General features: G+C 38.3%; 2 protein-coding genes across 6 annotated transcripts; one reads left to right on the top strand and one right to left on the bottom strand.

Moving 5' to 3' along the window:
- Positions 1-14,961: 14,961 nt before the first annotated feature.
- nek12 (NIMA-related kinase 12) lies at positions 14,962-19,130 on the bottom strand. Of its 4 annotated transcripts, none has more exons than XM_066648512.1 (4): positions 17,753-19,130; positions 17,591-17,650; positions 16,587-16,757; positions 14,962-16,418 (listed from the first exon to the last, which is right to left on the bottom strand). In XM_066648512.1, the coding sequence occupies exons 1-4, from the start codon at positions 18,726-18,728 to the stop codon at positions 16,261-16,263; spliced, it is 1,365 nt and encodes a 454-aa protein (XP_066504609.1). In that variant the 5' UTR covers positions 18,729-19,130; the 3' UTR covers positions 14,962-16,260. The 4 variants fall into 4 exon arrangements, 2 of the variants coding, with proteins under 2 accessions (XP_066504609.1, XP_066504608.1); XR_010795895.1 differs by adding an exon at positions 17,327-17,436 and having other exon boundaries at positions 16,284-16,418; positions 17,591-19,130; XM_066648511.1 differs by having other exon boundaries at positions 17,591-19,130.
- A 616-nt stretch (positions 19,131-19,746) lies between these two features.
- On the top strand, positions 19,747-23,980 carry pin4 (protein (peptidylprolyl cis/trans isomerase) NIMA-interacting, 4 (parvulin)). 2 transcript variants are annotated; one of them, XM_066648517.1, is made up of 4 exons: positions 19,747-19,880; positions 21,207-21,277; positions 22,337-22,456; positions 23,700-23,980. In XM_066648517.1, the coding sequence occupies exons 1-4, from the start codon at positions 19,844-19,846 to the stop codon at positions 23,856-23,858; spliced, it is 387 nt and encodes a 128-aa protein (XP_066504614.1). In that variant the 5' UTR covers positions 19,747-19,843; the 3' UTR covers positions 23,859-23,980. The 2 variants fall into 2 exon arrangements, with proteins under 2 accessions (XP_066504614.1, XP_066504613.1); XM_066648516.1 differs by having other exon boundaries at positions 19,748-19,880; positions 21,204-21,277.
- Positions 23,981-24,463: the final 483 nt, after the last annotated feature.

Here is a 24,463-nt window from a genome sequence, read left to right as displayed (position 1 = left end):
TGAGATGTCTGAATAAAGATCAATCCACCCTGAGGAAAAGAGAAACACAGTAGAATGGAAGAGGGAAATAAAGAGACTCTATCTGCTTCTCGTTGAGCATGCACTATAATTCACAAATCCGAGCAGGCAATGCAGACTGTTTTCCAAATGTCAGACTAATTTCACACCACACAGGAGGTGAACATATTGAACATTCTCTAAAAAAAATCAGGTTTTCAAAATGCATTCTGTAGGTAACCCTCGCCTGGTATAAAAAAAAACCAGCATTCCCCATTATCTTAATACAGACATCAAACCTGAACGGCAGAGTCTAAAAACAGCTCAGAGTAATGCTGCAAGCAGACGCTGGCCTCCCAGATCCAGGGAGACAAGCCAAACCTTTCGTGCATGCTCTCTGGGGTCAGTCTGATGGTAATTTGAATGTCAGCCGATGAATGCATGAGATGGAGCACCTGAGCTCCTTGATCTGAGAGCACGTGCTCCAGGGAAAGTGCGCCTCCAAAAATATCTCGCCGTCCCTTGGTGACTGATGCTCCTGCGGCCTCCCTGGTTTTGTCTAACTCTTTGATATTTAATCAACTCAACCTTTCATGTGGATAAAGAGAGATTAACTACAAATTTATTCAGGCCTGAGTGTTTACCTAATTAGTTCCAGGGCTTAGAATAAACAGAGTACACCATCTTCGCTTGCTAGTTTTCAGAGTCATTTTGAAAACTGTCACAGCATCTGGCTAATTCTGAGAAAACAAGATTGAGAGGCATCTGGGGTCAGATAAATCTGCCAATTTTTGACGCACAACCCATTATTAAGCAGAATTTAGAATGCATGACTGAGACATTCATCCAGGAAGTCCTTATTTTTTGGGCCCCTGGTTTAAATTGGTCTTTGGTAGTCATCAGCTACATTTAAGCTAGTCTAAGTATGGTTAACCAGGTGAACACAGACTGCTATGTCAGATTGCCCAAATAGTCAAGTGTTCTTGGTGGTTGACCACCTTAACTGTCATACTCAAACAAAAACTTGCTTGGGAACTGGTCTACCAGCTTTACTGGCTTAACTAGCTTTACTGGGGGCTTCAACTAATTCATATCTTCTTTCCACTCTCCCAAAATGTTGTCATATATACAGTCAAGTCATCAGCAAAAATAGTAGAAGGCTGACTTTAACTATAATTATATTACCTACAGTTTGATGCAGTTTGAGGCAAGGGTGTACTATGTTAGCCATGCAGTTTGGTCTATTCAAGTTAGTGTGTTGGCTTCCATTATTTGTTAGCTATATTAGCCTCATAGCTTTGGGGTAAACCTACAGAATCGAATATATCTTGGCTGACCAAGTATATTTAAGATAAGAGGAGAAAACTGTGTACATTTTTCTCCACTGAATAATTCTTGGAGGCTGTATGTTTTGGATCATTTGTCAGCTGTAGCCTTTTTAATACCACAAGATACTTGCCAAAAATGAACAAGTTTAGCACAAATGTGGTAAGCCTGACTCAAATTTCAAATCCTTCTGCTAGCACAGTTTAATATAGAAGATGTCAACATCATTAAACTCCCGCATTTTGTCCTCTATGTGTTTACTCTGTGCAGATGTCTCTTCACATTATCCCCAGGAACCGAAGCGGCTTTAGAAAGGAGTTTCATAACACTGAGTCATTGATCAACTTCGGGCACCTGTGGGGAGTGGGAGAGAGCTAATGCCAGCACACAGCAGGAAGCTGCTGGTGTCCTTCCTGAGAGACACAAGCATACATGCAAACCACTGGGAGATCCCACCAGGGCGACAGAAACTAAAAAAGAGGTCGGTCTCAACCATTAAATATTAGACATCTGAGCCATGTCAATGCTTCTTGCTCTACCTTTGAAGTGCTGCATGTTATACCTCTCAGACCCGATAGCAAAGGAGTAATAATGTTTTAAAGCAGATTTGAAATGAGCTATAAAGTGTGTTAAAGCTAAGCTTCCATCTTCGCTGAAGTTGAGGCTTTGGCAGCTCTGTTTATGATCACTTTTCTGAGAGGGAACTGAGGCTGTATAAGCAGCTGGAACAGGCTCTTATGGGACATGAGTGTGATATTTCAGTGCCCTTGCTATAAACTTGATGTTTTCTCCCCCAGCGCACCATGCCAAATACCATATCACAGTGGAATTACTCTGAGGGGTTTGGGGAGGTTTTAGAGGACAGAATTAGGCTATTAAAAATGGAACAGACAAGTCTGTGCTGACTGAAATGTGATGCATGGATTTCATGTTGTTCCACATTGGCAGAGCTCATGTTAACTCATAACTCTTTATTCCAGATTTATTATCTTTTTTTAAAGTATGGATGTCAGCAGTATGAACATATATTTGTACTGCATTAGCAACTCACTTAAGGAAGACAAATGTCAAATGACAATGAGCAAAAATGTGAGACCTGACAACCATACAAACCCTGACACACCACCAAAATGATCACTATCAAATAAACGTACTGAATTTATCTGAGACTAAATCAAGCTATAAAGCAGTAAATGCAAAAAAAGATGGAATCCATAATAAAGGCAAAGTGTAAACATACTATGTCGACTGCCTGAGCTTTTGTAGCTCCAGTGCAAAACTAGGAAAACAATCTTCAAGCCCTTGGTTATTCAGCTTCATGTTTGTAATCTGTTCAGATAGGTTTGATTACAGGAAACTGGTCACATGGTTCCAAAAATAACTGTACTCTTTTGAGGTCAAGGACACACAGCATGACAAAGAGCTCTAACTGAGTGTGTTTTGTAGTTTAGGAGGTCATCCTCATGTCCTGTATGATTCATGGCTCAGTTCAAGTGTGTGTCAAGATATCGCTCAAAGCAGCAGCAGTGCTGGCAGGTTTTTGATCCCTCATACTCCAGCCCATGTGACCACGCTTCCTAACATTCTGCAGCACTCGTGAGGAACACACACTGCACAATGGCTCATTACAGCTATTACTTCCATCGGTCTGCTGGAGCTGGGAGAAATGAGAATTTATTCCTGGCCCCTGGTTTGAATGACAGCCCTCTCTGCCGCTGTAAAGCATGATGGACAGCTCCATTGCTCCTGACCCTGCTCACACAAAAGGGACAGAACAGAGTGACACCAAAACAAGTTGATTTGGAACTGAAACTGACAGTGTGAGGCCTATTGTTTTTCTGTTGTGAGTTCCTAACCTAGCACAAATATCTATAATAACACTTTATGGGAAAATGAGTGAGCACAGTGCAGTGAATGTAGAGAATATACAGTTAAAGAGTGAAAAAATGTCTATTCAATAATTGAATCTTTCATGTAACAAACAATGCTCATCTTTTGACATATACTGTCTATATTTAATGGTGATGTTATAAACGGGTGCTCAAAACACCACAGGAAAACCTCTTGTGTATCTATCATACACATCCTTTTTTTAAGCACATAGTGATAGTCTTCTACAAATAAAACAGTTTCGTTTGAGAGCTGGTTTGCAAGTTCAGTTTATAAAAGTAGCTGAATGCATTTATTATAAGAAATGTATACAGCCGTTTGGACATTTGGTATACGTACAAGGATAAGAGGACATCTAAAACAGTATCTGTGCTATCAGTAGCAGACTGGGTTTCTAATAAAGTGGCTATTAAATGTGTATGTTTATGATACACTCATACCAGCACCACTCTAATGTGTCACTACTGTGCTGAATATCTTCTACCACACAAACTATATCTGATTAGAGGTGGTCTTTGGGGAATCTTTATGGATGGATTGGGAAGAGGGGGATAATTAATTGTGCAGCAACAGATGAACAACAGTCAGTCAATTTAAACCTACATAGTTTATCTACGGTAAATGGTAGGTGTGCATATTAAAATGGACAAAGAATTTGAGTATGTCATATTTCTGTTATTTTGTGTACCTCAAGTATACATTACTGCTAAAGGTTCTTAACAGAGCAGAGAACAAAGAAAAGGCTCATGACAGGCTAATTACATTGTCAGTTGCTGTACAATCAGGTGATTGTTCATTATTGGATAATGATCACCATCTGGAACGCTTCACTGCAGGTGTGCGAAAACAGAGTGATTTAATTTTAGTATAATTTCTTACTCCCCTACAATGACCTAATGCTCTTATCATGATGAATGAACCAATAGAAATGCTTCGAAATTATTTGGAAAAACACTATTAAAGTTGACTTAAATTTATATGTAGAAGTGTGATACAAACCTTCTGCAACTACTTCATCCAGGGTGTTGCTGTGGGTCTAGAGCCTACCTGGTGTTACTGGGCATAAGAAAGGAACGTGCTCTGGAGAGGGTGCTAGTCCATCCCAGGGCATTACACGCTCATGCAGTCACTCACCCACTCACACCTATGGTCAATTTCACACAGCCAGTCCACATACAAAAAATGTGTTTCTTGTGGAAGGAAGCCACAGTGCCTGAAGGAAACATACTCCCTCTGCATATGGAAATGTATGTGTGCGCTTCAAGCGATATTACCATCACTGTCCACATACTTCCTTGCGTCTGATCTGTTGACATGTTGACACATCCAGTAGGGGGCAGTTCGGAGTTAAAGTCAAACATAGCGATGACAGAGGAACTTGTGGTTCTGTATTTAATTCAAAAACATATATGTGAAGCCATTAATTAACATTAAATATGCTCTCTTCAAAACGTTCCTCCATTTTTTCTACATCATGTCCATATGGAAGTGGTCGCATCTTGCACTGTGGTCTCCAGTGGTTTTGATCCTCCGCACCCATAAGCTTTAAGAAGACGTGCAAATTAGGTACAGCATGAACGCAGAGTGGGGTGGCATGGTGGCACAGTCACACAGCTCCAGGGACCTGGAGGTTATGGGTTCAAGTGCCACTCCAGGTGACTCTCTGTGAGGAGTTTGGTGTGTTCTCCCTGTGTCCATGTGGGTTTCCTCCCACGGTCCAAAAACACACGTTGGTGGGTGGATTGGTGACTCAAAAGTGTTTATATGTGTGAGTCTGTTGCCCTGTGAAAGACTGGCGCCTCCTGCAGGGTGTGATCCTGCCTTGCGCCCTATGATTCCAGGTAGGCTACAGACCCACCGTGACCCTGAACTGGATAAGCGCTTACAGATAATGAATGAATGAATGCAGAGTATGGACAGAAGGCTCCGTCTATTGTGTGCTTTGAAAACTCTTGTTATTAACTCACTCATTCACATACTCACTCATGCACTTGTTCACTCACACATTCAGTGTTAGGAATTGCACTACAAGGGGTATTTCTGACATATTTACTCACATTTAAGGGCTGTTTCAAAAAGGAGTGCTATTCATTGCTGTGTCTCTTAGAAACTGTGTCCTTGCTATTCATTTTCCTTTGAGTTTTCTTTTCTGCATCTATGGGTTTTGTTGGATTTTTCCTTCAAAAATGAATAAATTGTACTTGTTGGCTGTTTTGACTTGAAATAAAATAAGTGTGGCTCTCTGACTTTGGCAGTGCACTGTAGATGATCTGTTTTGGAGGGATGTGACCATTCTTTATGTTGTTTTGCAGAAATTCAATTCCGGTGGTTGGTACAATTCATATAAGACTACACATTAAATTTTCTCTCCACCTGACAGATCACTATTTCTTTCGAGGAATGTTTGGATGTGCAACAGTAAATAACAACATGGACATGCTGCTGAGAATACTGTTGCTTGCTGCCACAATCTTGTTCTGCTTTTCAGTGAGTAGGCTCACATTTATATCCTCATTTATCATTTGCTGTGTGTGTGTGTGTGTGTGTGTGTTCACGCACAGCGCTTGTGTTTGAAGGACGAAGAAAATTAAGTCAAACTCAAGGCGGCAGAAAATCAACAAAACTAGTATCAGAGTGTAGATTTATTAACAGAACAGAACTCACCAAGCATGGTAAACAGATTGCTCGGTGGATTCTGGAAAATGACCTGTCTTTGACTTCATCTTAAAGCCTCAAATGAGAAAAGTATCCCACAGCAAAACGAGAAAAGCTTTTACTCTTGAGAACACACCTTGAGCCGTGGAGGAAAACAAACTAAAACTGTGCATTTAAGCCGATGCTGTTGAAATGTTTGTTATGCGTCATGGGCGCTGAGCTTTTTGAAGAGCAAGGATAAGAGGAGATGATCTTAAATCAGGCTTTTTTGTAGGGATTAAAGTAACTCGAGCCTGTAATGTATTGAAATTCCATTTGGATACGTAACATGGGGCCACAAAAAGAAGCCGAAAAAGAGCAGTAGTGAATCAGAGAACACCTTGTTCTCTGCATTCACAATGCATTAGCCGCATGTAATTGGCAGATGATAATATCGCTTTGAATTTATGCTGCAAGAGGGTTTGCCTCAAAGGTGGATGCCTCTTGCTGTATTTGACCAGAACCCTTAAACTTCACCTGGGGGGGACTTGTCAGGTTGGATATGTGTTGTTTTTGTTCTATGTTAATCCCAAGAGATGTATACATTGGGCTTAGTGACCTGGAAGAAATGTACATTCAATAGACCATGTATGTTGGCGTGGCCGATCGTGCTGTTTTCTTCTGCATGTGTAGGTTGTCATCCTCCACAAATCAAGTCCCTTCTAGAGTAAAAGAAAGTGTAGCAAGAGATCATATCAGCAAATCACCCAGTTTTACAGAACACAGTGTAATCATGTTATCTAAACTTACATCACATGTTTGCTGTGACCTACATCTCTGAAATCTTATCCTGACATTGCTTGATGTCAGAGAATTATTTAAATAAAGGGACAGAACTGGAGCAGCATGCTACATCGAACTAGAACAGAACTATTTATTTGCTTGCACTTAGAAGCATCATGTATGTTTTTTGTGTGGGTGGATTGGGTACTTGAAAGTGTCCATAGGTGTGTGTGTTGTCCTGCGAAGGACTGGCGCCCCCTCCAGGGTGTGTTCCTGCCTTGCTCCCAGTGATTCCGGGTAGGCTCCCACCAGGACCCTGAACTGGTTAAGTGGTTACAGACAGTGAGTTAGGTTTAAAGATGATTAAATGCATACTTATTCATCTTTCAAAAACCAACTGTTTTCATCAGCATCTGATTCTGAAATAAATCACAGTTTAAAGGGCAAATATGTTTATTGCTGCATTCTTTCTGATAGAATTAGGCCAGACTACACAAATACAAAACCGTCACACTGATCATTCAAATGTTGTTCAGAACCTCCTTGTCAAAGACTATATAACTCTTAAACTCTTCATTAAACCCACACTGATCAAACCCTCATGGAATTCAGCAACTGCTAACTGACATTTGTCCTTTTTTCACTTCTTTTCTATGTACAGAATAAAATCAAACGGTAATCGCCAACTCAGGAAGCAAAATGCTGTCTTTCTTTAATGCTCTGAACCTTAAAGATCTGGTGTGAGTGGGAAGGAGAAGCACTTTACTACAGCTCTCTCCATTCTGAGGGCAAGGAAGGGATTGGAGTGAATACAAAAGTTTAGCATTGACCAGGTCCTGACCCGAGGAGAGGTGCCCTAGAGATGATTCACCCCCCCCCTATCAGAGTCCAGCTTATTTTCCAGCACCCTGCTGTTGCCCCAGTGCACTCGCTAAAAGGACAGCCACTCTCCATGCATTCACAATCAGCTGCAGCAAGCCCACTGTGAGCGAATGTGCTTCTCCACAAAGACACAATCCTGCAGACTCCACACTTCAGAAGCCATGAGATATTTCTGGGCAGTGATACTGCAGGTATCTAGCCAGGAGTCAGTTGGACTGCAGTTTAACCACAAGCCATTTCCGTGTTTGATGGAAATGGTTGATAATGACTGAGCTAGACAGAAAGAAAAGTAAGAGGATGTTGGCCTGCAACAGTGTAAAAGGTTATTTATTACGAGTCTGAAGGACTTTCCCCTACAGCCATAATTAAGAGGAAAATGCCTGAATGTGAGGTGAATATAAAAATGCTATTAGCATTTCACTTCCTAGCACATGAAAGATGTCTGCCATCACCACCCTTTGTTTTTCAGGAAGAGTAAAATTCCCACTAGGCCTTAATGAACTTTTATTACCTTTGCCTCCTGGACATTTCACCCTCTTCCTGTTCACAAAAAAAGCTTTAACTTGTCACAACGGCTAACAAGGGCTCATTAAAATGAAATCGTATAGCAAAATCTACAATAGTTCACTGTCTTATTATGTGTTTGATACTCTGTTGACAGAGGGCATTTCCAAAAATATCTATTTTTTCTGTCCATGTGAATAGGAGCAATCCTTCCTGGAGGCTCACTTTATACATAACCCTTTATCTTCCCAATCTTGGCTGTTTCCACATGACTGGAATTCCCCTTGTGTGATACGTTCAAAGCTCCCAACAGAATCAGCAACATTGAGAAAGAAAATTGACTTTGTATTTCTTTATCTCTTTATCCTGACATAAAGTCTCTGGGATGGGGAGCAAGTTTGTGGGGAAACATGGATTAAGAGCTCAAAGATGGCCATCAGGGAGCATAAGGCAGCCTGACGCTAGCATGTTAGCTAGCCTGGAGCTAACTGAAATCCTGCTGAATCTGTCCAAGATACTGAGCAATGCAGCTTTGAGGAAATCTCTGTAATCCAAGGTCTGGTTCATGACATAAGGTTTCTGAATCCTCGCGGGCTTTAAGTCTTTAAGACTGAAGGCATATTTCCCCCTGTCATACCTTAGAAACTGTTGCTGAGGAACTGGGACTTTCCTCCAATCTTGCTTCAGGAGAACTCAGTGAATCTTAATTAGATCCTCATTTGGCACCATTTGCAAATTGAAGTGATACAGCAGCTTTCTCCCTCACTGAAGGGGCGCGTTTGTTATGGTGACACACTCTTAAGAAACAGACTCGCTTGCCTCTAAGGGAGCTCTATAACAGCTTTCAAATGTCAGGTCACCCTAAAGAGAGTTCCACAGTATATTCAGAGTGAATCAAAAAGGTTATACCAAAAATACCACAGAGTTCATAATGTCACAGGGATCATTTGACTGGAGGCTCACCAAAACTGCATTATTAATGCTCAGATACCTCAAGTGTCTAGAGTTTCTTAAAGTTGAAATGCATCTTTATTTCATAATTTTCTATTGATGTGGTTTAAGTGATGTTTGTTTGTTTGTTTTTCCCTATTTTAAATAATTATAAATGGTATAATATATGTATGTATTTTTGTTTATTTTTGTTATGTTTGGGGACATATATCAACACCTATTGCTGAAACCTATATATGGACATATGACTACTATATGACTGCAAACGATGATAAAAAAAATCCAATAAAAAGTAGTTAAAAAAAGAATAAATGTGTCTTTTTTGATAGTCATTAGATATTTTGTTTTTCCCTAAAATATATAACGCAACCTGGGATGTGAAAGGCGCCATATATAATTAATGCTTATTTTATGTCATTTATATATTTATTTATTTGCTTGTTTGTTTGCTTACTTTGCTATTGTGATCTTTAATTAGTTTTCAGTTCAGAAGTAAATGAAATATATGGTTAATGAAAACCAAATAAGAAGCATGAAGCCTACAGACTCTAAGACTACTTGTACTCAAAGCAGTGTGTTTCTCAGTTCCTGGTTGAAGACCTTTTGGTGGCTCCTTTAAACCAGGGGCTTTAAAAAGCTTTTTTGCAATGGAGCATTTTATTTTTCTCATGTTATTTTTGAACAACAAAGTTCTGGCAGCCACGCCACATTTTGGAGCCCAAAATTTGTGACCAATCTACATGATCTTACTGCAGAAATTTAGATTGAAAATAAAACAAACAGGAGCTATGGTGACAGGTAATTAGGATGGGCATGGACAGTGTAATTGGTGTGAAGCACCTCAAGCTGTTTCACTGCTAATATTACCCCCATGTGGAAAAATTTCAGACTGCAAAACATGAGTCAGTGAGTGAGTGCCTGATTTAATTTTAAGCCAGGTCTATATGGTAGTTTGCATCAAAAACACTGCCCCTATCATTAATTCATATAGACATAAAGCGAAGGAATGTAGCTAGTCATTCACATTTGTGAACACCAGCAGCATGATATACAGGTTTTGGATGCTGTATGCATTCTGTTGTGGTTAGTTTCTTTAGCTGAGTTAGCCTGGATGTTCCATCGGTTGTTACAACGGTTTTTACAAAGAATTAAATAAATAAAAAAAGAACCACAGTGACAGGATCAATGTAAGGGTTAGTGAGAGATCTAATCCCAATAAAGTTAAGAAGATCCGTTCTTGCTGAATCATCTGGTAGAATCATCTGGGAAAGTTGTGAGCAAATAAATCAATTTCTACCAAAAGTTGGAGATTGCTTTCACCCAGCAGCTGGACTTTTCTGTGAATGATGTATGAAACCCTCTCACCTCTTTTTGTTGGAAAAAAATAAATTGCACAGGAGCACACTCCAAACTCCACAGAGTAGAGTTCAGTTGACACCGATAATTTACAAGGGCATAATCGGTCAGGAAAGAACAATGGCTCTCATTACCACCTCCGCCACACCATTAAAACCAGGCACCAGATTGAAGAAAGACTTACACCTCAAGGTCTCCTTCATGCCAGGCAATAAAGGGAAATTATGTGTCAGGTCACCCTGCTCTTACATGTGATTACTTGTTTTGTTAGGTTTTGCGCTGTGATTTACAATGTTATTATGAAATGTGACTGTTCTATACAAAGAAAGGTATTTTCTAAATCCTTACATCTGTATATGTCAGGAACCATTTAGAAAACTTTTTTTTCTAAAAAAAAAAGATTTTTGAAAGAGTAGTTTATCCATTTCAGTGACCGAGTAGGTCAAAGATTCTATTTCGTGCTTCGATAAAATATTATCAACCCATTGATTACTTTTCATAGCTTTTTTAACATGTATGCACAGAATGAATAATGGTTTTGGTTGTGTCATGCTTTCCTTTTTGGAGGATACACAATAAGACATTGATGTCACAATCATTCACTGAGAATTATACTGGCTCACTTCAAGCTTAGCATTTTCAGTCCAATGAAGAATGGCACAGCAATGCGGTAGCACCTACTTCACATTGTGTTTACTTTGACAGCTGTCATCACTGTTATTTTATTCAGGCAGGACAGATAATACAGGATAAAGTACTATACATCTTTCCTCCTGTTCACCGCAAGATAAATTCACATGCTGCCAAGCAGAACTATACCATGCCTCCTAGAGTTAGATCTGATTTTGATGGCTGTTTTCCAAAGCTCTGCTCTCAGGAGCATGTTTTTTTCTGTCAGATGTTGTGCTTGGTGACCTGCTGTGTCTCTGGAGAGCCATCCAGAGCAGGTTAGAGTGCAGGGTTCTGTCACTGTCTTCCACCTCACTTCTCTAATGCCTACTGTTCCCCAGTCAAGAAGCGTCCACCCTACCAGGGCCTGGACCATCTCCCATCAATATTTCAAACCTCTGACATAAAGGATAGAACACTCATTTAAGGCTGCCTGAAGCTTCTTATTGTCTTAAGTGCTTTAGTGCTAGAAGGAAGCACAAACAGCTTTCATGTTGCAAACCTCACGCTCTCACGCACTGCTTTTGATTTTTTCCCCCCTTTGCTGCATAAGCTGAGATCTGTGCTGAAATCTCTCAGTGTTAATGTTCTTTTCTCAGGAACCACATTCATATAATATGTATTTTTTCAAATTAGACACCCAGTCATCCAAAGTTTGTCCTAGCTTTGAACCAGTAACAGCCTCTGCTCTTCTGAGAAGGAGGGAATGGTGCTCCATAAGTGCACAGTCCAGCAGTGCAAAGGGATTTAGAACCTTCTAGATGGCGTTACTGGAAGCACCTCATTCTTTGGTCATTCTTCTACAGAGGAGAGTACCCAAGTAGTGCGAGCAAAGCTAAAACTGTATCTGCAGTCAGTGTACCTTAAAGTAGCCAAATTGACTAATTAAAAGAGATGTCTATAATTTGGCCATGTTGTATATGACACAGCTCTGAATAACTGCTTTGAAGTATTTGACTTGAAAGTTTTTATTAGGGTTTGCCTGTAAAAATAGCATTAGCACCACTTACAACTGTGGATTTTTTTTCCTCTTCCTGTGACAGCGTACACCAAAAGTGCTGCCTGTATAGGGTCAAGGTAGAATTACAGCCAGTTTCCTCAGCTGGCCCTCTGTCTTTCTCTATGGAAAACACTGATCATTAATGATGACTTTCCTGTGTTAGCAAGGCCAGGAAAAAGGTAGTCAGCCATAAATTCCTCCACCCACCTATTTCCCAGACAGAGAAAAATTATCTTCCATTTTTCGCAGCAAGATCACATGATGTCGGCAAAGTCGTGACATGATGTTTCTGAACAGTAGTAAGGATTGAAAGCAGTCAGAGTCCACTGGCACTGACATCCTTATCTAACACAGAAACAGGATTTAATGAGAAGACTTGCTGCCTCTGGGATTCATCTGAAATCGACTTATTCACAATGGCGGCACTATTCAGTGAGCTGTCTGAGTACAGCCTTCAATTAAGTGTGAAACGTACTTAAGTTTTATTGACAAATCACAATTGAATAAATGTCAGTATGAGCTCATCAGACAAGCAGTGTAATGTATCTAAACTTGTCTAAACAGTGCCTGCTCCTTTAAATGAGAACGATTCACAACAAATTCATCACAAAATCTCAGGAGTGAGGAGCAGAAGCTCTGGATTTTGCCATGTTGCTTTTAGTCCTCTTTTTTTCCATTCTAATGCACACCATTTTTTTTCCCAGTACTCTCATTTCTCTGCACTTGTTGTGTTTGTTTTGTCCTGTTTTACCTTGTCTTTGTGCACTCACATAAACACAGGTCCTGTGCTGTGACTGGACAGGCTCAAACTAGGAACTGGGACAGTTCTCAAGTCACTGTACTCTACGTAAGAAGCAGCACAAAATCAGAACCTCTTGCTTGCCTATGTTTTCAGACTTAGGCAGCCCCCGTATAACTGACCGAGTTGTTATATCACACAGTGTGTGAGTTGGTAGCCCAAAGTAATGTGGTAATGCTAATGAAAATGTGGTTTTGTTGTTCATAACATGTCCCCATTAAATCTTAAAGTATAAGTGTGTGACTTTAAGTGCAGCATTGTTCCTACATTCTGCCAAACGAATGTTTTATAAAATAACTTGGCTACTTGCATTAAGACTTAATGCTCTTTTGTATGTGAGGCTGAAGATTGTAGTCTAGGTCTAGCACTTACCAGTATATTTGTAATTGCTATGCAATACAGACATAGACATAAAAGTTACAGAAGTGTTGCAGTTTCATTTTATTTTATGATGACTTTGATCTAGACCCATGAGTCTTCATTTTTCTCCTGATATTTCAGCTTCAGAGACTTTACAAAAACCATTCAATACTTGGACTTTGATATGGGGAAAAAGTTTCTTAATCATGAAATTGTTACTGGTACCAGCAGGCTTTGAGAGTGTTATATAACTGAGAGAAAAAAATCTTACTTGAAGCCAAATGATGTAGAAAAGACTGATATATTTCAGTTCTGTAAAAGCGAAGAAGACCTGCACAGTGTGTCAGCGCTGGTCTGTTCCGTAGCTTTGGAACAACTGGGTCTGATTGAGTGTGAGTGAAGTGAGATGATGGAGAAAACAATGGTGCGGAAGTGTTGGGCACTCATGCAGAGATCAATCAATGGCATATCACATTTAGCACATTGCTTTGAAAACCCAAAGAAACAAGCGATGGGCTTTCAGAGTCATCAGCGTCACTATGGATGAAGTATTGACCAGCTCTAAAGTGTCATACACAAGGCCATTGAGTGGTGAGCGGGCTGATGGAAACACCAACTTGTGTTCAAAGCACTATTCCACTTTCTGAGCTCAGTTAAACAAAATGCACAAAAGGGTGAATAAAGCAGAGTGGGCCTTCCATCTGGCTCATGGAGATTGTTTTTTAAAAGGCTCCATACTGAACAAGTTCTCAACTGCTTTTTCAACCTTTCTCCTCCCGCGAGAGTGTAACCTGGAGAAAGAGTTATGTTTCATGGGATTGCGTTTGAATTTTTTATAGGAGGAAGTTGTTTTTCTCTTTAGTCATGAACTGCTCTTCTTCAGTTCAAGTGAAGTGCAAATTTTTATATTTGTTTCATGGGACTTTATCTAGGCCCCAGGGCATTCAATGTCTATTTCTTTATTTCATTCCCTTACGCAAATACAGACTGGATGAGGCAGCAGCATTGAAGACTATGCATTTTAAGTCATGTTCTGTCTTTCTTACTTGCTTCCTCTACATTTAATAATGTAGAATGGCTCTGCTCCTAATGGAAACTTTCTGAGACAAATAAAAAAACAGAACACTTAAAGGGCTGCGGGAATCAGGCTTATCTAATCATAGCAAAATATTACCGCATTCATAATATTAACCATATTATTGTGCTTATTTTAAAAAACAGCCAGAGTTAAACTGAAGAAATGAAAGGTTAACCACTGCTCGGCAGAGAATTATTCTGAATTCTAATCCAATGCTGGGAAAGCGCTAGCAGTACTGTGAGGACACATGGCCCTATTATGAGACAGCATTTAGAAGAATGCCAAGTAAATACACCCTAGTGTTTCCAGGCTGTTATCACAAAACTATGCTCAGCTTCCACACATTTTTGCTCCTTTCTGTTAATTTCATAAATTACTGTCCTGTCATGGGGTGAAGTGCTTGCAGATACACCATGTCATTGTTTTCATTCACAGCTCATTGCTTCTCCAGTGTTCCATGTTAGATTATATCGTTCTATTAACGTTAAACACCCATAGCGCTTCATCTTTTAAATATTAGGGACTTAAACACTGTAATTTTAAAATCAAGCTGTGAGGCTGATCAAATGAAAGTCGATGTTCTGTACATAAATATGACACGTTTTTTCAACATAGGGATGTCATTTCCATTTGGAATGAGTGTTTTGATGTGAGATTGTATATTATAAATTTGCTGGTTCAGATATTCTCTACAGAGCTGGTATAAGGAGACAAAGGTCATGACATGTACAACACTATTTATTTGCCATTCAAAACAATGCACTTAAACAATTCTTTAATGTAATTTTGACAGTTGTAAATATAAGAGAAATGACATTTTCTTCAGGGGCTGGTTTGCCTTGTCCTACCCTGTCATGAGGGGGTTTTAAAATATGAATAGGCCAAAAGCATGTCTTAAAACAATCATAAAATTATGTCTCAGACATCAGCTAGCATTTTAATTGCATTCTGTTTAATGGCTTTCAGTGAGGTAGCTTTTAGAGGAATTAAACCTTTCAAACCATTTCTGACTTTAGTAGATTTTTCATGAATGGGCCATTCCACATCAAACCACACTTTGGTGCTTTAGTCTTAATAATTTCCATTAACAGATATGGAAATTATTTAAACTTAAGACAGTAATGAGGGGGAAATATGTGCAGCAGATTAGAAGCTGAAAGCAATTAGTTCCCGAATTTAAAAAATGCATTAATTTTTGTTTCTTCTTTATATTACAGTTCAAGGGGGAGAGGTATGGTGAAACGTTTGCTAGGTTGAGGTGTATTACATAGTAGATCTGCAGGAGTGCTCAGAAAGTGTGCAGCAGTTTCCTAAAAACATTAAAAACTGAATTACAGGAAAAATACATTTTAAAGGTTGAACAAGATTAAATCTGCGTTATACATTTAAACAATTATTGTATACTTTATAAGTTTTTAACTTTGTGTTATGAATACATTCTGATCTTTTTAATTATTTAATTAATGAAACCTTGATATTTTATTGTTCCAGTTTCTGTTTTTAACCTCTGAAACCATATTACATGGCAGTATTTCATCTTTATTTTCTCTCATCACTCCCACTAATCATTACCATCTGCGTATCATAACAACAGCAGTCAGTGTATTGATGCCAAGAAAAAGAATCAAAGCAGTCAAATGAAATACATAATCAGAAATAAAAGCAACATCAACAGAAAACAAAACACACACGCAAATAAACAATGCCTGTTTTTACTTTCCTCACAGATTCATTTTCTAGCTATAGACTGCCATCTATTGGTAACACAATGTAGTTATTTGAACAGCGAACCCACCCAATAAAGCTTTACTGAGCCCTGTTTGTCACATTCTAAGAAAGCTCACACATAAATATATATCACAAACACCCGTCAAAGAGTATTAATCTGACACAATCTCATGCAGGATATATAATGTTATAATTAAAAATATAAAAGTGAAGAACATGCAGACCACAGATATTTTTAGATTTCCAAAAATTGGATCTGAAATAGTTTGTCATTCTTTCCAAATCACTAAGAGTGCTGCATGTTTAGCATGTAGCCTCTTGGTCAATGTTGTATAAAAGGTAACAGGTCTCAAGATGGTCCGTCCCTACTGTGTGCTGAAACTGTAGCTCCAGGTCCTCTGGTTTCAGGCCATTTACAAAATGAGCACTGATCTCCTCATACAGCAAAGGCCCGACATTCTCTGCAAAACAAGTGGTGCGATGGACAGGTTTGACTCTATATTTCAACTTTAGAAACAACAATACAAATCTGGGAGATTCAATTTATAAGATGTGATTTTCTGCTGATTTTATGGCATATGGTACAATGCATGTTCCTACAGATTTAGAAAAACAAGATGTAGACTAACCGATATACTTCTCTCTTAGTGTTTTCATGGTAACTGATAAGCCTCCAGAATCCTGCAGCTCATGGGAATCATCTTCTGGGAGTGACTGTATGGCATTTCTGGCATAGTTCACCACTTCAGCCAACTCGTCCTCCTCAGCCTCCTCAAAGTCATCTGGGTAATCTGAAGAATCTGTATCATCAGGGAGAAATGTACCACACAGTGTATTACACTGGCTATGAAATGTTTGTGGATTCCTAGCTTTTCACAATGCTGTTACAGAGGCTAATTCTAGTATTTGTCCTTGCATTTTCTAACAAATTGTGTATGTGTTTAATGTACCAAAATCCTCTAATGTATGACGATATGTCAAGAAGCATTTATCATTTAAAATTGAACAGAATGTTTTGTACATGTGACTTTTGTGTGTAGCGTATTGTTATATCTTTGTGGCAAAACAACATCTGTAGGTATTTTTGAACTGTATTATCATTTTAAATCTTAGTCTTCATACTAAGACTCTTTAATGAATATAATCATAAGTATATTCAACATAGGATTTCTTCTGATACAAATAAACATTAATTCATTCATTTTTTGTAACCGTTTATCGAGTTCAGGATCGCATTGGGTCTAGAGCCTACTCGGAATCATTGGGCACAAGGCAGGATCACACCCTGGAGGTGGCACCAGTCCTTCGCAGCGTGACACATACTCACACATTTACACCTAGCGACACTTTGAGTCGCCAATCCACCTACCAAAATGTGTTCTTTCAGACTGTGGGAGGAATCCCATGCGGACACAGGGAGAACACACCAAAACTCAGGACCCTGGAGCTGTGTGGCAGTCACACTACCTGCGAAACTAACTGGGAAATTCAACTATGATGCACTTATATAACTATGAATGCATCTATATCAAAAATGTATTCCACACATATTACATTAACCAGTCATGATTGTACATTTCACATGAGCACTTCTCTGAACTTCTAATCTTAAGAAAATTTCTTCATAGTTTACCATGCAGATCTTCAGAAGGCACAGGCTCAGGACTGAAAGAAGCATCCTTCCTGGAAGCACCTTCAACAGAGGACATGCTGTCATTTTCTTCAAAGTCTTCTGAATAATCAGACTCAGTTACAACATGGCATGTTTCCTCTTCAGCTTCAAGAGGTACCTGACCTTGATTTTCCAGACTGGGTGCTTCTTGCAGAGTGGGCATTCCCATGTGAATAACAGTGTCCTTCCAGCTTAAGGTTGCATCTTCTCTTTCCACAGCAGATGTGAAGTCAGTGACACATTCCCCTCTTGTCAAGGGTCTGGGCTCAGTAATAACCTTGCTCAGTTCTGTCTCTTGATGTTCAATGAACTGTCCCAGATGTTCTTGTACATAGGACATGCCCAGCATGCTGCTAGCACTTGGTCTGTTCTCAGGAACCAAGCACAGCATTTTCTCAATCAATGCGTGAAGGTTATTTGAGTATTTTTCTGGCACAGGGCTATATTCACCCTTGATAATCTTGTAAAACAAATTCAGTAGATTTTTAGCCCAAAAAGCTGGTCTGAGCGTGCAAAGCTCATACAGTAAACAGCCAAGGGCCCATATGTCAGATTTTGTGCTGTATGGGATGTCCTGACACAGCTCAGGGCTTAGGTAACTGGGTGTTCCTACGCAGGTTGAAGCCATATCCAGAGTGTGGTTCATTATCTTTGAAATTCCGAAATCTCCCAGCTTGATCATCTCTCTCTTGGTCAACAGCACGTTGGAGGTTTTAATGTCTCTGTGAAGAATTCTTTCAGAGTGAATGTAACTGACCGCCATAACAAGCTGCACAAACCAGTTCATGATTACATTTTCGGAGAAATAATCCTTAATCTGGTCGTCCAGTGTTCCACCATCACAGTAATCCATAGCAATGTAAATGTGCTCGTTTGCTAAATCATAGAATGTGTCGCTCCAGGAAACTATGTGAGGGTGTCTGAGATTCCTCAGGATTTCAGCTTCCTGCAGCACAGCTTCTTTGGTCTTTGTCTTTCGAGAGTTGTCAACTGCGATCCTTTTCACAGCAAAAAGTTTCTTTGTGTCTTTGTGTTTCATAAGCAAGACAACACCTGCTCCTCCACTTCCAAGTGTAAGAATCTGGTCATATTTTTCCATGACTGTTTCTCAGTGTGTGTTAATCATCTGTACACTCTGTTTCTATTAAGTTAGGAAATATTTTCAATCTGATTATACACACTTTAGTAAACATTTACGTCCATTTATGAACCAACGTTAGATATTTTTTGCACAAGCAAGTGACTATAACCTAAAGTTAACCTTGTTATAACAAATGTTATATTTGTTGTATCTAACGTTAGCCGAGGTTAGGCAAACAAATAAGCCGACTTGCTAACGTAACTCCCTGACTGAGGTCATCTACAACTACTACTGAGCACGTACTAAACTCTTCTTTCATGAACGAACAGTCTCTCCCACAGAACTAATACAATACAGTTATAAATAAAGAGATTCTCTGGGTTCTAAATGACGTTAGCTAGATAAAAAAAAAATCAACGTTCAACTCCAGCGCTTTGTTTTGTCTTTGCGGTTATTTCCATGGCAACAAGGCATGGAACAAGCGGATTTCTCATTGGTTTAGAGCAGACAGACCGAATAGACTCGTTTTTGTTTTTTTGTTTTTATCTTTCAAAAACACAGAACTTAACAAAGCCGCTTACATACAAATAAATTTGATCAGAATCATAATAATAACATAGGCTTTCTGGTTAACATAATAGGCTTATGATGTAAGGCCAAATTAACATGAATTCAGTTACTTCTAAGACAAATCCAGATTTTGTTTTCTGCCTATGTATGGCTGTATGGCTTCTTAAACAATATTTATATTGTATAAAAAATAAAAAAAATGAAGAATCACCAAAAAAAAAGGAAACCCCTTTACATATAGGTCTGATCTTGTATCTACTGTCTAAATAAGCCAGGGGAGAAGTCTTTGTAAGTTCATTTTTTTTATAGTGTTAAATTCCATGTAATTGGAAATCTGATTATTTACCATACATTTATTACACTTTAGCTGAATTTGAGATTTTTATTTTTATAGTGAATATGACCATTTGTACTTCATAACAGTGGCTATATAACCTGTAGCAGGCTAGGGGATTACAGTACAACTTGGCAACCGCGGAATGTTCAGGCCATAGGTGATTAGAACGAGAAACACTTGGCAACCGTAGCGGTTCAGGGCTAAAGGCTAAACGCTGCTAGTAGAAATGCCACCGAAAGGAAAAGGTGGTAAGGGTGGGAAAGGTGAGGCTTGTGTTTTAGTTACAACAAGGCTCCAGCAGTCATCAGTAATTTAATATATTTTTCTGGAAATAATTCACGTGTCAAATACAGTTAACAGGCTAATACGCTATGCTGCTGCCGATGGTGGAGTGTGGGCTAATAGCTTATAGCATTTTAGCAGGTTATGCTAATATTGTCGTATATTTAGCAGAATATTAACTAATGCTAATATGAATTTACTACGCTGTTGTTTCGTGGACTGATACGTTTATACGTAAATCGCTTAACGTGATAAAGGATTTACGTGGCTTAATAATATAAAACAATGACCAGGGAACACCAAACTTCTCTGAATTTACTGCTTAAAATAAATGTATCATCCACAGCTAAAATGATCAGCCTGTGATCAAAAAGAAAATAATGGGTAGAATTTTAAGGAACTATTTCAACGTGGCTTCATATAAAACAACGACCTATTTACGAACATCAAACATCTCTCATTTCATACCAAATATAAGTAGTCTCTACTGCTGTAAGGATAACAGTAAATATACAATAAAAATACCGCGGTTAAAGAGAAGCATCACAAGAACTGAACAACCCCCTCAGTTCAATAATTCGTTAAAAATAATTCTTAACATTAATAAAACACCATATAACCCCATAGCTTAAACCATCACTGTGGTATTTATTTAGTACACTCAATGTAACAACCACACACGTGATTGCACATCATATGTAGTATACAGAATGGTAATGTGACATTCAGTTTACATTATAGGGACTGTGTATATTATGGCTCATATCTTTCAATTTTGAACAACAATATAGGCATAATTTTCAACAACAGTAAATATTCATCTGCTTATAATCCATTATAAACTAAACTGACATAAGTAGTACAATAAATATACAATGTGATTGTTCCTAGCAACAATCCTATCTTAGATAATTGAACACATTCAGGAGAGCAGACAAACTACATTCATCAGAATTATTCATCAACAGCAGTAGAGTGCATATGAGCAGTATTAGTGAGAGATGATTGCAGTTCCTCAGTTATTATTTTGTATTTAAATGGGAAGAAAAAAAAACGTGTTACTTTCCTTTTGGATTAATTATTTCATCAGTAGAGAGTTTTTTTTTTTGTAAATTAAACCATGTAAAGCTTATTAAAATGTCCCCAAACTGCCTATTTTTGTGGTTCAGTGGATATTTGCACATTAAGCTAATGATAATTTGATATGTTAGCTAATATGGCATAGGGATAGCCTTTACACATTGCTCTAAGATTGTGATGTTATTTTTCATACAATATTTAAATGTAGACCCTTTCTCTTTCAGCAGCAGCTACTGCTTCCAGCAGTGGAGATTCAGATAAAAAGGAAAAAGCACAAAAAGGAGGCACAGCAGTAAAGGTAGCTTTATTTGCTTTAATGTGTTTTTACGTCAACATTTCAGTTCAAAGGTTAATTAAATGGTTACGTTTCACAAAGTCATTCATGACCATTAATGTGTAATAAATCATTTGAGTCAATTTTAGAGTGAGTTAGAAATACACGGTCTTAAGTATTTTAATGATATTTTGAGTGGTGGTTGTCTAAATAAATAGGTATTTTACCTATTACATAAACTTTATACATATGTATAAATCACTTTTCATAGTAAATAAAATAACTGTATTTGTGTTGTATACAAATTGTTCTTATCACCACTGAAAAGAACATTAGAAATTAAGTGATAGTCAGATTTATTGCAGTGACCAATTTCACATCAAAACACTGAATGAATATCTATATTTCACAGAGATTATGTAGAAATAGGAACAATTTTTACATTGATACTAATTATTATATATTGTCACTTTCCAATTAAAAACATGTATCTCCTTTATTGTCGATATTTAGTTTATGACATCATGTGAACACAGTAGCTGTCATTCACATCGTGTGAAAACTGTATGATGAATCAACCAATAGAAATGCTTCTTTATTACTTGGAATAAAATATTTTTTACATCCACTGGAAGTTAGGAAGGGTTTTTTTTTTTTCTTCTTCTGTAAAGTTACTATTTTGGGAGATACATGTTTTTAATTGGATAGCGACAATATTCAGGCACATCATATTTGATTATCAATGTCAGTAAATATTTTTTTGTGAATATAGAGGCTTTATAAACTGTTTACTTTCATCGTTTAATGATTGGTGCATTGCTGCAATATAAAAGTCACTTTAGCCGTTTTGACATAGAGTAATTAAAAAGTTAATCAGGTTTACATCTTTTGGATGGTGCAGTGACATCTGTATCTCTTTAATGTATGCAGCCATTAATTAAGCACAATTGGCAATCCTTCCTGTAAAGATGTAGGTTTTTAGAACGCTTATTTTTTGGTTAATTGTATAGTTGGGAGTTTATTACTATTTTCTGAAAGGTGAACTGATGTAATAACTGATTTCGTACCTGATTTTCTTGCCAGGTTCGTCATATTCTTTGTGAAAAGCACGGGAAGTGCATGGAGGCCATGGAGAAACTAAAGTCTGGAATGCGCTTTAGTGAAGTGGCCTCACAGTACAGTGAAGACAAAGCTAGACAAGGAGTAAGCAGAAGTTTTATGACAATTAATCTTTCAGTACCTTTAAGATTTTTAGAAACGTAAGAAGTCTGTACCCCGAGATCAATGTAGAATTTTTAATAAAGTAAATTCAATAAGGAATTCAGCCAAAGCATCTGTATCTGCCTTGAACATTCACTTTACTCCACAGTTAATAGGCTTTTTTCTTGTTTAAGCACTTTTGTTTTTTTTTTTGTTTTTTTTTTTGCTTTTTTTCTCATGAGGTTTAATGTAAAATTTGTTGACTTTAGTGTTATAATGTGTAAAACTACTACATAGTAGAGAAACCACAAAATGCTAAATTCCATAAAAAAAATTCCACGGTGATTCTCTAGGGGGGGCGGCATGGTGGGGCAGCAGGTAGGTGTCGCAGTCACACAGCTCCAGGGACCTAGAGGTTGTGGGTTCGATTCCCGCTCCAGGTGACTGTCTGTGAGGAGTTGGTGTGTTCTCCCTGTGTCCGCATGGGTTTACTCCGGGTGCTCCGGTTTCCTCCCACAGTCCAAAAACACACATTGGTAGGTGGATTGGCGACTCAAAAGTGTCCGTAGGTGTGAGTGTGTGAGTGAATGTGTGTGTGTGTCTGTGTTGCCCTGTGAAGGACTGGCGCCCCCTCCAGGGTGTATTCCCGCCTTGCGCACAGTGATTCCAGGTAGGCTCTGGACCCACCACGACCCTGAAATGGATAAGCGGTTACAGATAATGAATGATTCTCTAGGGGTGAATTTGGACCACACATTTTATAGCGATTGTCCCCTAGTTCCTGTTCTTCACCAGTAGATGGCATAATAATACCTGCTTTGTTGGTCCTTACATGATGATCCTTCTGCTACTGTTTATGACATATATTTATTCTTGGTCTCCAACGACACCATAAACTTAAATACTTGTATGTAACTGATTGTGTTTCTTCATGATCATTCCTTGATGAACGTTCTTGACATTTTAATATATTCATTTATTAATATGACTAGCATATTTTGTTTTTGTAGTTTGCTGCCTCTCACCAGGTTAACATAGTAAAATCTAACTTAATACTGCATTTGTGTTCAGACATGTTCAACTGAAACTGAGTTATATGTGAGCATGATATACAAAAGTGGATGCATTGTGTGTGTTTTTTTTTTACTGCTTAGATTACAACATAAAAAACACCTAGTAAGGGGAGGGATCAGATTTCAATACCTGCTTGAACACAGCTTTAAAAAGTTTACTTTGCCTTTGGCAGGGTGACCTTGGCTGGATGACTCGAGGATCAATGGTGGGGCCATTTCAGGATGCAGCATTTGCACTTCCCGTCAGCACTATGGATAAGCCTGTATACACGGATCCACCAGTGAAAACAAAGTTTGGCTACCACATCATCATGGTTGAAGGCAAAAAGTGACCTCTTTTTCTTTTTCAAAAGCTGCTTTTGAATGATGTACACACAAAGTGACAAATTGATTCCTACCACTTGTTTAAATTTCTTTTTACACAATGTAAATATCAGTTAATAAAAAATGTTATTAAGACTAATGTTAACCAGAAATATAATTATTGTCTGAACTCCTTTCTCTCTGATAGACACAGTTGAGCAGTGACATGTCTACAGTGGGCAGTATTAAGTCAGCCATTTGGGACAAATTAATGACTTCCTTACATCATACTAACAGTGAAACAGACTAAATATTTCAGCACAAAGAATGACAAAAATATTTTTTAAAATGCTTTCCTTTGCTTTACTGATCTTAAATAGATGTACAAATATTTGCACCATTTTCATCTCACATGTGTATCATTACCTTAGGTGTCAGAGGTGTGCTTCTGTAGTACACTACTGCTATTACTACAACAATAAGGATAATGTTTCTATACGTTCATTAGGGATGCACCAATATGGGAATCCTGGGCCAATGCTGATATCCAATAATATACAATACCTTAACAATACAGTAATAAAGAATTAAGAGCTCTTCAGCACTGCCTTTGTGCTTCTTCACATTGTCAGAG

Source organism: Hoplias malabaricus, chromosome 17 (assembly GCF_029633855.1).
Source record: "Hoplias malabaricus isolate fHopMal1 chromosome 17, fHopMal1.hap1, whole genome shotgun sequence".
Lineage (NCBI taxonomy): Eukaryota > Metazoa > Chordata > Actinopteri > Characiformes > Erythrinidae > Hoplias > Hoplias malabaricus.
Note: the sequence above shows the minus strand (reverse complement) of the source record. Positions and strands in the feature narration are given on the sequence as shown.

Bases quoted from the DNA above. Each gene is read 5' to 3' on its own strand.
- nek12 (XM_066648511.1), bottom strand. From the start codon at position 18,728: ATGGAAAAATATGACCAGATTCTTACACTTGGAAGTGGAGGAGCAGGT. The intron at 16,758-17,590 runs GTAAACTATGAA...CTGATGATACAG, and splicing joins GCCTTCTGAAGATCTGCATG to ATTCTTCAGATTACCCAGAT. The intron at 16,419-16,586 runs GTTAGTCTACAT...CTTGTTTTGCAG, and splicing joins ACTAAGAGAGAAGTATATCG to AGAATGTCGGGCCTTTGCTG.
- pin4 (XM_066648516.1), top strand. From the start codon at position 19,844: ATGCCACCGAAAGGAAAAGGTGGTAAGGGTGGGAAAG. The intron at 19,881-21,203 runs GTGAGGCTTGTG...TTTCTCTTTCAG, and splicing joins AGGTGGTAAGGGTGGGAAAG to CAGCAGCTACTGCTTCCAGC. The intron at 22,457-23,699 runs GTAAGCAGAAGT...TGCCTTTGGCAG, and splicing joins AAGACAAAGCTAGACAAGGA to GGTGACCTTGGCTGGATGAC.